This window comes from Lygodium microphyllum, chromosome 13 (genome assembly GCF_053477565.2).
Source record: "Lygodium microphyllum isolate KBCC chromosome 13, Lygodium_microphyllum_v1.1.10, whole genome shotgun sequence".
Classification (NCBI taxonomy): Eukaryota; Viridiplantae; Streptophyta; class Polypodiopsida; order Schizaeales; family Lygodiaceae; genus Lygodium; species Lygodium microphyllum.
The window spans coordinates 1,435,640-1,451,943 of NC_141147.1; the positions used below are offsets into that span (position 1 = coordinate 1,435,640).

A 16,304-nucleotide genomic window follows, 5' to 3' on the forward strand; every position below is an offset into this window, starting at 1 on the left:
TATTTTCTTTACTTCTCTTTTTCTTTTTGTTGATGAAGAGATGTATAGAGAGAAAAAGGGAGACAGATCAACATAAGGGAAATTGAGAGAGAGGGAGAGAGAGAGAGAGAGAGAGGCTACCACTACCACTACCATTGCCACCGCATCCACTAAAAGAGAGGGGACAACTACAAAGGAGAAGGAGAGAACCCCCAACATCTGTCTCTTCTCCATCTTGCCCTCCTCTAGCTTGCATGGCAGGCACCAAGCAAGCATGTCCCCGTTTCTCGGCCATGGGAAGGCCTCATGCCAAAGCCCACCACCTGGAGCACAAGGTGGAGCCTCCTCTAGTGTAGCAATAGGTGCTCCCCATAGAGCACAACAACCACCAAAGAAGAAGAGGAGATGGAAACCGGGCATTATCGCCCTTCGGAAGATAAGGAGAATGCAGTGTGGATACAAGCTTCTCCTCCCGAAAATATCTTTTCATAAGGACGCTATTCGGGAAGTCATGCAAGACTTAGAGCTAAAAGGAATGGAAAGATTTTGGGCACGAGTGCGAGACAGCTCACCAGTAGGAAGGTAGACTGCTGCAGCTATGACGATAAAAAGAAGAGCCTACATGATGTACTACATGTACCTTCTATTACCAAGAATCTATTATCGATTAGACAGATGGCAGAACAAAATTTGCAAGAATCTACTGTCAGTTGGATAGATGATTTCAACTGATACACATGGCTATACATTCGGAAGTACAAGGATTAGGTACTTAATGTCTTTAAGAAAATGGGTTTATAAAGAGAAATGCAAGTCAGATGGTTTGTTGGAAAGGTATAAAGCCCGGCTCATTGCAAAGGGATATGCACAATAATATGGCCTAGATTATGAGGAGACTTTCAGCTCAGTTGTTGCCAAGATGGAAATTGTGAGAATAGTCATTGCATTAGTGTCTTCTAAGGGCTAAAAATTATGAAAAATGGATGTCAAAAATACATTCTTGAATGGTGACTTGCTTGAAGAAGTATATATGGAGTAGCGTGAGGGTTATGTACACAACCTGAGGTGTATATGGATGCTAGCTAGCAACCTCGTCTATCATGCTAGATCCAAAGACATAGAGATTCATTACAATTTCATCAAAGAAATGGTACTTGTAGGACAGATTGATCTACTTCATGTAAAGACAGAAAACGAGGTAGCTGACATCTTTACCAAATCACTTGGTAAAGAGTAATTCATTCGTTTCAGGGATCTACTTGGAGTACACCAACTAGTCTGAGCTCAAGAAATGGAGTTTGAGAAGGGGGAGGATGAGCTTGATTCTTTTGATCTTAAAACACCTCCATCCATTGAGATTGAGGGTGAAGACAAGAAAGAAAAGATAGAAGATGACTTAGACGTAGGTAAAAACAAAAAGGAAGAAGTAAAGCTTAGAGACACTACCACTCCCTGTATAAGTGTTTCTAGCTCCAACACCATGGTGTAACTCTTACAGATGTCCAAATGCTCCCCCAAAAAGAGTTAAACAAGTTTGGAATAAGCTGGAGTGAGTAGAAGATCTTGATCTTAAAACACCTCCATCCATTGAGATTGAGGGTGAAGACAAGAAAGAAAAGATAGAAGATGACTTAGACGTAGGTAAAAACAAAAAGGAAGAAGTAGAGCTTAGAGATACTACCACTCCCTATATAAGTGTTTCTGGCTCTAACACCATGGTATAACTCTTACATATGTCCAAATGCTCCCCCAAAAAGACTTAAACAAGTTTGGAATAAGCTGGAGTGAGCAGAAGATCAATGGGACTTATTCATACATCACGGTCCTGACTATAATGAAAGCTTGAAGTGAAGCTCTTCTTCTTGGGCCTAACAAGTGATAAAAAAGCTCCTTGAGTAATATTTTTTTGAATTGATTATATCTAGCTTTTGCAATCACAAGCTCTTTTTCTTCTCAGGCCTAAGCAAAGTGATGAAAAAGCTCCTTGCGAAATACCTTTTCGAATTAATTATATCTAGCTTTTGCAATCAAAAGATTTACTTTTTTTTTTGAAAATCTGATACACAATTTTTACACATTAGGTGTTGGTGACATTGGCAAATGAATTATGCAAGAATATTTAGTGCATATAGCTAGAAAGGTGGCAGAGCTGCATGCCTTACCACTTAATTTTTCCCCCCTCTGTAACCGTCATTATTTGCATCGGAAATTTACTGTGCAATGTCGTTATTTGCATCGCTACGCTAATTGAGTTAGCGACGCTAATAGCGACGAATCGATCACATCGCTAATAGCGATGCGAATAGAGATGACGGGGGTAATTTTTTCCACGAATAATTCCATCGCTTTAAACGTCGCTATTGGATCTATATGTTCTAGTGTACAACAAAAAGAGTCGCTTAAGAAGGATTGTTTGAAGTGGACAAGCAAAAATAAATTTAAAAAATAGAATGATCGGGATGGAGAAAAAGATAACAGACAACAAATCTTGTCCTCTCAAGCCTGTAAGGGATTTTAGACGTTCAACCCCTAAAGAAGTACTTTGATTGATTAATACTTAGAAAATAAATAGACATGAGCCATTTGATGTGTAACCCGCCTTAGAAAGGTAGAGACAAGTAGAGAGAGCTTGGAAGCCTTGGCTTTGCAACGGCAACAAGAGGGCGGGCTCTGCAGACGCTCAGGCCAAAGGTCTCGGACATGTCGAAGCGATTCTTATCGTCCGAGATCATAGACCAGTCGAAGGCATGGACGAGGACGGCGATCATAACCTGGACGGAAAGCAGGCCCAGGACGTATCCCGGGCAGCCACGGCGGCCCGACCCAAACGGCAACAGCTCAAACTGTTGGCCTCTCACGTCAACCTTTTGCATGGCGGGCTCTAGGAACCTATCGGGGGAGAAGTCGAGGGGGCGTTCCCATGCTGCCTCGTCCCTGCCGATGGCCCAAACGTTCACCAGCACCCTTGTCTTCGGCGCTATATAGAAGGAGCTGTCACCCCCGGGAGCCGTTATCTCGCATGCCTCCACGGACTCCCGCGGGACCAGCAGAGGCGCGGCCGGGTGCAGCCTCATCGTCTCCTTCACCACCGCCTGCAGGAACGGAAGGTTCGGCACGTCCGCCTCTCCTACCAGACGCTCCTTCCCCACCACCGCGTCCAGCTCAGCCTGCAGCTTTTCCATCGCCGAGGGCTTCTTCAGTAGCTCCGCGAGGCCCCATTCTGCTGTGGTAGCGGAGGTGTCAGTACCAGCGCCGAACATGTCCTGTGTCAAACGTCTCGTTGTTGTTAGCTATGGAGCAATTACAGAGCCAGCAATAAGCAGGTGTACAATGAGAATCCGTATGGCTATTCCTCATCATCTTAACCTCGGGTGCCAGACATAGTTAGAAATTAGAATGATATGGTATTTATATGCCGTACGATAACCTGCCGTGTGCGCATTTCAATATCGATGATACACATATCTAAGGACGAAAGTATATGAAAAGCATAGATTAGACAGATACCCATAGAACCGCTTTGACGTTATCGTCCGTGATGTTGCTGTCGTTGGAGGAGGCGATCGATAGCAACACATCAAGGAGGTCTTTGGGTCGTCGACTCGCATCGTCATCATCAGCACGATCATATTCGGCGGCATACTCAGCTCGTCTCGTGTCGACAATGGCCTGCAGAACCGCTCCGCTCCTCCTGGCGGCGGCCTTCATGTGGCAGACGTGGCCTTGCAGGTCCAGCCAGTCCAGCCAGGGCAGAAAATCGCCAACGTTAAAGACGCCGTTGAGCATCATAACCTCGGCAATGAGCTCCGACAGGTCGCGGCAGGAGGGAACGTTGGCAGCCAGATCCGAGAAGCGCTTCCCGAAGGTCATCCGGCAAATGATGTTGTTGGACATGGCCATGAGCTTGGGGCGCAACTGCACCTCCCCTCCGTGAATATCATTATTAAGACCACCAATATCTTCCCACACAGAGCGGACCATGGCGGCCTTCTCTTCCGTCCGGAGGGCCCCGAAGGCCTCCATGCGCTTGGGGCTGAGAAGATCGAGGACGCAGATCTGCCTTACGCGTCGCCAATAGGGCCCCGAGGGGGCCCAAGCAACATCGGAGCAGTTATACAAGGTATGCACGCCCGCTGCCGTGCGGGGGCGAGAGGCGAACGCGTGGTCGTGCGTCTTGAGGATCTGGCGTGCGACGTCGGGAGAGGACGCCACGATCGTGGGCACCGCCCCCATGCGCAGATACATGAGAGGGCCATATCTCTTCGACAGCTGGTGCAGGGACTGGTGCGGCAGCTCCCCCAGCAGATGCAGGTGGCCCAAGATGGGCAGACCTGGAGGTGACGGTGGCAGCTGCCTCTCATGCGCTCTCTTCCATTTGCGAATAAACCAGAGAGCACAGGCACACACCCCAAAACTCACGAGAACAGGCACCAGCTGACTAATGTCTACGGCGATCATGGTTGTCGAATTAGCCTAGTCGATGCTCTATAGCTAGGCAGTAGAACTCATTCTCGCAGCTTTATACATTCTGTCTATTCTGCACCGGCCAGCAAAGCGTTTTTCTTCAAGTTGATGTGCACACTCATCAAGTCGGCAAGTCGGAGAAGGTATCCAAATGTGGCACGATTTCAGAGGTTTTGGACTGTCTCATGTCATGGTTCCTGCGTTTTCAAATGTCTAGCTACATCATAGTCTTGACTCTTGTGGCATCTAGTGCTTAGGATAGGTAAGTTTTTGTGGTATCTAGTGCTTAGGATAGAGTAATGGTGTCAATAGAGTGTCATCAACACAATGAATGACGAATATTGATGAACAAAACTATGAAAAGGAAATATTTGAATACATCTTACTAATCAATGGAGTCCGTTCATGAGCTTCAAAGGTGCAATATCTATTGCAAAATTTGCTTCATACATGAAACTCTATTGCGGGGCTAGAAGGGAACGCTTTCGGGGAGTGCAAGCTCATTGGCTCTGTAACCCTAGACAAGATTAAAGTAATCTCTAAATTCTTGTTGTAAATTAACTATTCATGTTAAAAGTATACGATGTGAGCAGTGACAAGTTCAAATGTCTTGTGAGCTATTTGAGTTGGTTTTGTTAGGGAATGTCTTGCTCAATTATGGACTATCAATTGCAAAGTTACAAGTCCGAAATTTGAGCTATTGTGTAATATACATGACATTTGTGTTGTGACATGTGGAATATTTAAGTTGTGCAACTCTCTTGTGCTTATTATTTCAAACTTAAGTATAGTTGGATCAACTTTGACATATGTAAGTATGCTATATCAAGAATCGTGTGGTGGGGGGATTTGCTTGGGCTACTGTGCCAAACACATACCATACACACAAGAGGAAGCTCACTCAAGAACATAAGAAGAGAGATAGCGGCAAAAACATTTTCTTGTTGGTTTTTTTCTTCTTCTTTTACACACAATATAGTGTACACACAATGTAGATAAGATACAAAATAAAGAAAAGTGGCATACTAAGTCAAACAGTGCATAACTGGTTATACTAATCGACTAGCACTATAATTATGCTAGTTGTAGGTAGGTGCAACAAACTAAATATAATTAGTGATAGCCATGTGAGAATCATAATGACCGCCGATGTACTAAGTGTAGACGTGTGAACCCATCTAGCTAGGCAGTCCATCATCAATATCCGCATGTGTTGAGCTTACCATCTCAACATGCTGGCATTTTGATAGTTTTATAAGTGATCACTTATATTGTTTGTAATGCCCTTGAAAGTGATAATCAAGTTTAGTTTCACAACTATTGTTTCTATTTGTTTTGTCTAGAAAAATGCATTGTAATGAAAATATGGCAACTATGATTCAATAAGGGTTTGTAGGCTTTATAGTAATATCATCACCATAAAGTATGCATGCTTGTGATATGATTAATTGTGTGTTAGCTTGTTGGATGAGAAGATCTAAATGTCATGCATTGAAGGGATTCCAATTTTCTCTAGAAAACATCCGCTTTTATAATTTTGGATCGAAATGACAATATGTGTGTACAATCATTAGCGGGGAGAGAATAGTTGCTAGAACCTAAATAAAGGTGACGTGCTATTTGATTTGACAAAGAGCCTTAGTATGTCTATCATTAAGTGAGTTTCGAGAGTTTGTCAATATGGATATCCTCGGTCTTATCCTATGATGTTGGGTTAGTGGTTGTTAGGCCAAAACATTTTTCTGCACCGGCCAGCAAAACGCTTTTCTTCAAGTTGATGTGATTCCACAATCTGCACCCTCATCAAGTCGGCAAGTCGGCGGACTGCAGACACGGTTTTGTAACGACATATGTGTATGTGCTATCGTACGAGTCGTCGAAAAGCAGAGCCGCACATATACCGTGCGATAAATAACATCAAAAAGTGAATTGCATCAAGTGACGGAACCCAACAAGCTACCAGGTATAAGTTTTTGTGGCATCATCTAGTGCTTAGGATCCCTAGCCTGGTAATGGTGTCAATAGAGTGTCATCAGCAAGTACGCTCTTCGATCTTTCGCACTGAATGACGAACGATGAACAAAACTATGAAAAGCCTTAGGGACCAGTGAAGATATAGTTTTGAATACATCTTACTAATAAATCTGGTCCGTTCATGCGCTTCAAAGGTGCTTCATAAATGAAACTCTATTGGGGGGCTAGAAGGGGACCCTTTCGGGGAGTGCGAGCTCATTGGCTCTGTAACCCTAGACAAGATTGAAGTAATCTCTAAATTCTTGTTGTGAATGGAGAGAGAGAGAGAGAGAGAGAGAGAGACTTGATGATTTTCTAAGATAGTGATGTCTATGGTCCACCTTATTGATCTAGATGCTCCATGAGGCTGTTTATGATCAAAAGGACTTGTGTTAATGATTTTGCTAATTTATAATGCTTATTATAAATTTCCATACATTTTCATTATCCGAAAGATACATGACATCCATTTTATCACAAGAACTTGTGTAAAGTTTACAATTTAGCTAGCAGTGACTAGCTTGCATTGGAAGGCTCCAAGATTACACTTAGCCTTGGATTGCACATAGATTTTGATAAATTAGTCATCTTGGAGGATTTTCCATGCTGGTTTATGATTACTTTATAGAGATTACATGGGGTAGAATTGATTTGTGAAGGCATTTTACATGTACTTGCTCTCCAATGGCGATTTTATGAGAGTGTGTAATGAAAAGAGAAAAGTGAACATAGAGAGGAGACGAGGAGAGAATGCAGGAGAGAGAATGAGCAATGTGGTTGTAACGACTGAAGTTACAAGGCTACAACCACCCCAACGCGTAGCTCTACACATCCGTGTGAGTGCTAGATGGTAGTAGGAGGATGAGACAATGCGGAGGGATGGCTAATCACGAAGGATCAATGATGGATAATGGATAATGAAAGTGGGAAAGCAGGTTTCCTATATATATGCAAAAGAGAGAAATTTTTGTAAATCTAGTCAGATCCCTAAAAAAATAGCTAAAAGTGCGTAAAAAGAAATGCACTAATGTGCCCTCTATCTAAGTGTCTAAAACACATAAAATGATAGACAAATACAATGTTAGAGCTGGTAATGTCCTCATCTAACTTAAACTATGGCCCACAAGCGGGAGATGACCACACGACACACATGACTGCTTACACCCCTCTCAAATCTTAGATGTGGTGGAAGGCTAAAGGAGATGCGGATCCAAGAATGGTAAGAGGAGTGCCAAGGTTAATGTAGTCAATTGATGAAGAAAGGCAACCAAGGAGAAAGACCCCCTCTCCATAGAAACATTTGATCAAACAAAAGGCCACCAAAGGGCAATGGAAACAGAGAGGTCTCGAATGGATCACTCTTGAAACTCCAGTTGAGCATAGGTGAACCAAGCCTCTAACCCAACTATGAGACGATAGTGAGAAACTATCAAAGAGGCACCATAAGCTGCACAAAAAGACCAAGGGCCAAGTCCTTATGGTCATGGGAAGACCCCTCTAAAACATAAAGGACCACGAAATCCACAACTACATCACCAATATCGTCCCCCTTTGAAAGAGATGGGAGGTACAAGGAAACCACTAGAGGAGATAGTGGGGGGTGGGATGGAACCAATGGGAAAAATGGTGCACAATCAGGAATGGGTGTGACTGTAAAAGATGCCTCCGAGGGCCTTGTACAAAGGAAGGGGAATGGAGCATAGATAGCCCCCTCTCTAGCCAACCTATCACAAATGTGGCTTCTATAGAAGAATCACCAACAAAGATGCCTAGCTCAGTGAAGACAATATAGGTGCTAAGATGAGAAAAGCCATGAAATAACAGGAGAGTAATGTTAGACTTCAAGCTCGACTTTCCTATCTTTGGTATGATTGTACCTGACATTTAGCATGTCCAGCTGTACACATGCTGACATTGAATAAGACGGTGTTTAGCTTAGCTGTCTTTGGTGTGAATGGTCCAATTGTGACCCTAGGTTGTAAATACTTGTTTTAGTTATGTGTGATGGATAGAAATGATTGGCTTAATACTGTTGGCTCCAACTCCTCTCTCACTCTCAACATGGTATCAAAGCCATGAATGGACTCTTTGTAGGATGGCATTGGTGGAGCAAACCCTAAAGCTTGAAGACAAGTTGATCAAAGCTTGTTGGGGGGCTTTCCAAGGCCTATTTGATCATTATAGTGCTACTCATGACCATCATCATCATCATCAAGAACAACAAGAAGTTGTTGACTTGAACAACATGATTGCGCCTGCTAAGGCAGCCTCCTTTCCTGCCTACAAATCAAAGATTAAGAGCTTATTGGAGTGATCTACTGCTTGTGTGCACACCCACTTTGGCTGTTTATAAATAGTAAATGCATTGTATGACATTAGCTCTTGAAGACAAGACTGTTTTGGATGATGAAATGATCATGTATTGATCTCCAATTGTGATGGCATATGTATATGACAATGTGAAGAGTTTTTGGGCTAAGATCCATCTTGTTTTGACTATGCTTGAGCTGGCTACAACCTGCAGGAAGAGACTGCTTGTCTGTACATGAACAATTTACTTGATTACATGCTGGTTATGCAATGAATGCAGTCTATATATGCATGCTGCAATACCTAAGTGATTGCCAACTGACAGGAGGTGAATGTACCATTGTTTTTGGACTGAAACACTACTTGTTTGAGCAAAGGGTGTGCTACAAAACTGTCATAAATAGTTGTAGGCTGAGACTGAACTGTCAAAAAGATTTGGTTTGCAGGTAGACATGCAAGGTTTACACTATGGTAAACGCTGAGAGAACAGACAATATTACCCAAATTGTTGGGGAAAAGCTGTTGAGATGACAAGCTCAACACATGCAGACATTAATGATGGACCGCCTGGCTAGATGGGTCCACATGTCTACACTTAGCACGTCGGTGGTCATTATGACTCTCACATGGCCACTGACTCTTAACTCATTATATTTAGGTTGTTACACCTATTTACAACTGGCATAGTTATAGCGCTAGCCAACTAGTGTAGTTGGTTATGCATTGTTTGACTTAGTAGGCCACTTTCCTTTATGTTATATCTTATCTATACTTTGTGTACATTGTAAAGTGTGTGGAAAAAGAAGAAGAAACCAGCAAGAAAATTTTTCTGGCCTCCATCTCTCTTTTTGTCTCTTGAGTGAGCTTCTCCTTGTGCATTCTATGTGTGTTCGGTCCAGCATCTTGAGCAAGTCCCCCCACCACGCAATTCATGACAAAAGCTCGACAGCAACAATTATGCCATATGGAAGTTTCGCATGGAGAACTTCTTGATTGGGAAAGGCTAGCTAGTAAATGGAGCTGAGGCTGAACCCAAGCTGCCTATAGGTGACAAGCATTCGATACAAGACCAGCAGCGAGCTCATCGAGCATGGATGGAGAGAGCACGCACGGTTTTGCACTGGTTGTCCCTATGTATATCAGATGCCATGGTAATGCAGATAATGAATTGGAACTCTCCTAAGGATGCGTGGGACATTTTGATTAGGCACTATGGCACCACTACAAGTGCTAGGAAGATACAGTTAAAGAAAAAATTTAACATGGAGAGAAAGGGCAGGTCCATACAGGACTACTTGATAGAGATCAAGACCATTGCGGATCAGCTGGCATCTACTAGCTAAAGAAAAGTTCAAGAAGAAGTTTTATGCTCAGTTCTTGCCTCTTGATTTTGAGAATAATGTCAAGAAGGAGTGGGATTAGGTAGGTCAGAAAGAGCATGAGAAGGTCACTAGTTATGTGGACCAGTTTTAGTCTACTCTTCTCAAGGTTACTCCTTTCATGGAGATCAATGATGAAGAGAAAAAAAGGAAGTTTGAAGCTGGTCTACTTCCTCATTTACACAGAACCATGAAGGTGTATCCACATGAAACCTTATCTCTCATGATGGAGTCTGCTATCATAGCTGAAAGTTTGCATACACCTAGTACATCTCGAAAGTTGAAGATGAGTTCTTATAGAGCTAGACAAGAGTAGCTCTATGATCAACCAAGAGATAGGACTAATTGAAGAAGACCTACCTCTACCCATGTAACGTGTCCACTAGTATCATCCAGGACACGTCTTAGCAGTCCATCGGAAAGGATGTCTAGAAAGCTCCGCCCAGCACTCCCATGGAATGTTACGGGATTTGCGATCTAGGGCTTTCCGTGTCTGCCATGTAGCGAAATTATTCTGGCCATTCCCACTTAGGATCGACCGGAATTAGGGTTTTCCTTATTGGTCATTTCCTATAACAGCAACTAGCGTCGGACCCAAGCGAACTACTTTACGTAGAAACGCCAGGTCCGAAGCGGATTCACGCTGCATTTGGTTCAAGGAGAATGGGAAACGAGAGGGATGCAAAGCTCAACCTCTCTGCCATAAGGCATAGTCCCATTCCGTTCCCCTAAAACAACGTAAATCGGGTATGACATAACTCTAGGTCAATGCGCTTGTTGTTCGTGTCCTTCGACGATCATCCCGCTATTCTTCGAGATTTGAGAAAAGTTCACGGCCAACCAGGACCACCCAATCGTAGGACGGACCCATGGCCCATCCTCCGCACTTTCCTCAGTTTGTTTTAGTTATGTAATTATCTAACACATTAATTGGACATGTAACAACCAGCTTCTTTAATTAATCCGTTAAGCATTGGTTCCTTCACATAATCTTATCACGTGACATAGAAAAACAATATCAGATAAGTTCTTTATTAACATATCATCATATTTATCTTTGAAATACAAGGAGTTCCCCCCATAGGCTTGTCCACAATCCGTCCGAAGGCTATCCAGCAATCCACAGGAATCACTATTTTAAGTTTCCGCCCGTAGACTAGTATGTGGGCCTCGAGATCCAATCCTGAGTCATGTTAGCCTCTTGTGCAGGACCCGGAAGGCGAGGGATTTATGGCCAGATCCCCCCTGGCACCCAAGCATCCTCCTGCTCCAAGTAGTGCTCAACAAAGAGACCTCTCGCGGTGGGTTCGGTCCACAATCCCCGACGCGGTCAACAACCCCCTTGGTTAGGGTTAGGCAGGCAGTCGAGGGTAACTGAAGCTGCCTCTCCCTTCAGGCCTTCAATCTAAAGTATAGATATTCATTTAATTTGTAATTCATAAGTCAAATAGTGCTCTAAAATCTCTAGCAAACACAAACGTTTCCTTTGATCATTTTTTTTGTTGTTGGCAAACTGCTAAGGAAGGAATCTTTTCTTTCGAATGCATCCAGCACTCGATTCGGGGTGTCTTGCAACTTGGCAAGATCCCTTATATTCTGGGTTAGGGCATACCCTATTAACCCAACTTGGTCAACCCTAAAGTTCATTGGATACTTCAATTTCCGGTTTTTAACCTTCCTTACTTAGAAGGATATCAAAGTATACATCCTCTTGCAAGATAACTTGCGTAAGGATCTGCCATCCTTGTTGCGAGAATTTAGCCTTTCTTCTTGTGAATCAATCACAAGACCATATGACTTCGTACTTGCTATGCAAGTCCTGTATCGTACTATGCGATAATGGAGTTACGAAACAATCCGTTTCAGTTTCTTTAAGCTGACATTGTTACTTAGGGTTTTCTAGCTTTATTATTTTCTTTTAAGAAACTCAGGGACAAACCCTAGTTTCTTTTACGTTAACAATTTACTGACCCTACAATCAGGGAATGTGGGCAAGTATTTAAGGTATAAACGTTTCTTGGATTTTAATTCATTCCCAATGAATATTTCGCAGCATAGGTATTTCTAAGTTTATATTAATTTGGTTAACTTTTAGAAGGTAATATCGAGATCACCTCCGCTGTCGTGTTGCTGCGCATCCGAGTCGTATACACCTCCATTTCTTTTGTTGTGCATTTGTGTTAATTTCTGCGTGTGATTCATTGTTTGTGTGATGCATTTTAATAATCCGCATCCAATGTATATATTCCCTTAGTGCATGCGTATGATTTTGTTTGGATGCATGATGTGCGTGTATTAGAAAAATATTAAAAACTGATGCCAAAGGACATTATCCAGCTGATAATTTTAATGATGAACTCGAAGAAAAGTGCAGGATACCGTGGAATCAAAGGAAGCTTTATAGAAGCTGACATTTAAGCTATGAAGACAAAGGTGTAAATTCAGGAATATCATGTGTAATGGGCAAAACTTAAGGAGTGCTGAACGGGTTCCCTTGTCGAGATGTAGACTCTTGGAATGCACTTATTGCTGGGTATGTACAGCACTTGGGACTGCTGTGGTGGATATGTATGCCAAGTGTGGTGCATTTGGAAAAGCATAGGGAGTGTTGGAGCTTCTTGTCCGGAATGCAATAGCTTGGAATGCCCTTATTACAGGTTATGCTTTACATGGGCAGAATTGGAGATTAACATTATAGCTAAAGGTGAAAAAGGAGGAAGAGGAAAAACCTATATTCAGGTTTTAAACTGTTTTTGGAGGGAAAAGAATAGGCTATTTTGGAAATGGCCAGAATTAACGGGAAAAAGGGGAGGCAGACACAACGAAAATAGGAACAGGCCGCCATCGCAGGAAATTAGCTAACCTTCACTCCCTCTCAACGAGCCACTTCCCTCCTCCAGTTTTAAAAAAAAAACTGCTCAAGGGTTTCACAGATGTATTGAACAATCTGTCTGCACCGCAGTATTCATCAAACGCGCATGGATGTGAATCTCATGGACAATACACCTGTTAACTGGAATGCGCTGGATACACTTGTTTTGGACTATGCGGAGAGAGAGCAGCTCGTAGTTGAAAGCACAAAGATATCGAGTGACTTCAAATCGCGTTGCACTATCAGTCATATTCGTGCGTTGATCGAGAAAGGTGAACTTGCCAAGGCATTGGAACTGATCCAACAGCACGCACCTTCCGTTTTGAATGATCAGCATCTTCTATTTCGACTTCACAAACAGAAGTTTATAGAGCTGCTTCGCAGTGGAAATGCAGATGCTCGCGATCAAGCGATACAGTGCTCTCGAACTGTTCTAGAATTCTTTCTGATCTGTTGTCGGATTATCGCCACGTCCTGAACCTTGCTTTCCCTTGTGGATAGTGAGGATCTTGAGCTCTTTCCAGGGCCTGTCACAGCAGTACTGCAGCGAGGTGACAACAGTCTGTTAGATGAGTCTTTAAACCCTGGTTTGAAGAGTTCCAGACAGTGATTTTATTCGTCAGGTTGCTCAAGATTTTGGTGAGGCTTTGGCTCTTACAAGTGCAAATTCAAGTGGTCAAGCAAGCTCAATCTCCATTCAAGAATTTGAGAAGCTGTGGGAGCATTGCACATTTATTTTCGATGCTGGTCAACTTCCTGCTAGTAGAGTAGGTTCAACAGTTGTTGAACTCACAGTTCCAGGTACAAGATTTTAAGGGAAGGCAATGCTTTGGTTCCTACAGCTGCAATCCTTGAAAGATATGGACTTCTGGATGCTTCTCATGATCAACAGCAACACTGTTCACTGCCAGAGTTATTGCTGAAGTATGGATTGTCAAAGGGGCTTTTCCCAAGAAATGCAACACATTATGAACTAGACGAGAATACAGGAAAGCTAACTGTGTTTATCCCTACTATGTGTGAGTTCCGTGCATTGGAGGGAATCTTACCTTCTAGGCCTGAGCCTGAAATGACAGAGTTGGAACTTGATGAGTGTGAAGACATAATTTTGCAAGATGTCAATATTGAGGAGGAGATAAGGAGGAAGCATCAGGATGCCCACAGAACTTCATTGTATTGGCATTGAAAAGATTTCTGAAAATTTGTTCATAGGGATTACTGCCCAGTCCAGCAGAACTCTTCAAGTCTCCTCAAGTCTACGTACCAAAGTCATAACTGTCTTCAAAACCCTGAATGTGAACAGTTTATGAGAAACTTCAAATTATTCTGAATATGAACTTCTTGTAGCTCATTTGACAAGGAATATAGTGAACTTTGGCATCAAATATTTGAGTTTTTCTTGTTAGCCTCAATTCTTGCTGTATCTTGAACCCCGTGTTCTGCTCTCATTTGACAAGGAATATAGTGAACTTTGGCATCAAATATTTGAGTTTTTCTTGTTAGCCTCAATTCTTGCTGTATCTTGAACCCCGTGTTCTGCAGCCCTTGCGTGAACTCTACGACACTTCTGGTGAACCCGACGTGAAAGTGCTGCGTCATCAGCAAGATGGGAGACTCGCAAGAAGAGATGACAGATGATAATGTCATGAAAAACCTGTTTCAGTCATTTACCATGTATATGCAGCAGCAAGTTCATGCAAAACGTGACAGTGATGCTATGGATGCTTTGAAAGCTGTCCAACAGGAGATGAAGCAGTTTAATGGTCAGCAAGTGTCAACTTGCCTGCATTTGTATGAAGAAAAGATGAAGTTTTTTGGGGTTTCTCAAGTTGTTTGGAGCCGCTACTTCTTGCGGATCGTGGTGCGCGCTCTTGAAGGTCGAATTGCAGAAATTCAAGAGGCACATGCAGGTTGGGTTGAATTTAAAAAGGTATTAAAAGATGAATATTTCCTGGAGGATACAGGTCTTATGAATCGCAGGAATTTTTTAGCATGGGTTTCTATGCCTAATAAGGGACTTTCTGTTACCACTCTTCTGCGAGAGTTTGAAAGCCGTTATGATCAGTTGGATGGGACTGAACAGTAAGCTTTGGAGATGCAGAAAGTGGAGTTATTTTTGCAAGCTGCAGATGCTGATTTACAGGAAAAGTTGGATGATCTTTTGGAAGATCAAGCTACTGATTCAGGTTTAAAGATTGAGTGGAGACATGTCATTGATGCTGTGAATGCTCTTGTTAAGAAGCAGCGCAGGAGAGTAAGATTGCATCGAAATACAGGATCAGTTCCTGAAAAATCCTTGGAGACTTCTTCTTCTACCCCTGTTGCAACTTCTTTGCCTAAGCCTACTCCTCCTGTTGTGAATCCACCAGTACCTGCTGCTCCAGTGCCCTTATCTGTAGATGATGTTATTAAAGGCTTGGCGGATTTGACGATTGAAGCAATCAAAGCTGAAGTTGGTAAGTTAAAGGAGCAACTTATGTCAGTACCTGCTGTAGCACCTGCTCCAGTGACTGCTTTTCCAGCTGGTCAAAGAAAAGGGCGACGATGTATTTGGTGTGATAGTACATAGCACCAACACTGCAGAGATTGTGATGCTTTTCAGGAAGCACGTAAGAAGAATGTAGTGTTCTGGGGACAAGATGGGAAGATATGGCTGACAGAGACTGGCGCTCCTCTTGACACGAACTTCGGTAAGGGAGGTATGAAGAAGCTTGTTGATGATATGGCTGCGCGATCAGCTTATGTGAGTGTTAGAGGAGATGCTTCAGCTTTTGGAGTCCAGCTTGAGCAGAAATCTGATGGAGACTCTGCTTTATGGTCTTCTGTCTTGGAGATAGCGAGAAGAGGGAAAGTTCAAACTTCTACTATGACTTGTGTGGGCTCTAGCATCCGAGGAGAAACAGGATGGGATTCTCCTGTTGACAGGTATTCTATTTTTGCTTATATGGCTAAAACACAGGGTTTAGATGCCATGGTTGAGGAAAAGAGAAGAAGAGATGAGGAGGGTCCTAGCTCCTCCAAAAAGACTAGAGGGGGTGACTTTGTTTCACCACCTGTTACAGCTCCACCTATGCCGAATTCTCCAGTTCAAACAGGTTCTGATCAACCAATGGGAGACAAGCAGAAAGAAAAGAGGCAACCAAGAAAAGAGCCAGGATTCAAGCTCTTGTCAGACCTTGATATGCAAACGGATATGAGTAAGATTTTTCATGAAAGAATTTTGAATAGTGAAGTCACTTTTACTGTTGGAGAGGCTCTTGGGATTGCTAGAAGAGAAATACAGGATC

The 16,304-nt window shown here is 42.9% G+C and overlaps 1 protein-coding gene across 1 annotated transcript; it reads right to left on the reverse strand.

Moving 5' to 3' along the window:
• Positions 1–2,460: 2,460 nt before the first annotated feature.
• Positions 2,461–4,481, reverse strand: LOC148026281 (cytochrome P450 71AP13-like). The gene is made up of 2 exons (XM_087690693.1): positions 3,487–4,481; positions 2,461–3,242 (listed from the first exon to the last, which is right to left on the reverse strand). Exons 1-2 carry the CDS (start codon positions 4,435–4,437, stop codon positions 2,580–2,582), a joined length of 1,614 nt encoding a protein of 537 aa, XP_087546819.1. The 5' UTR covers positions 4,438–4,481; the 3' UTR covers positions 2,461–2,579.
• Between the last annotated feature and the right edge of the window lie 11,823 nt (positions 4,482–16,304).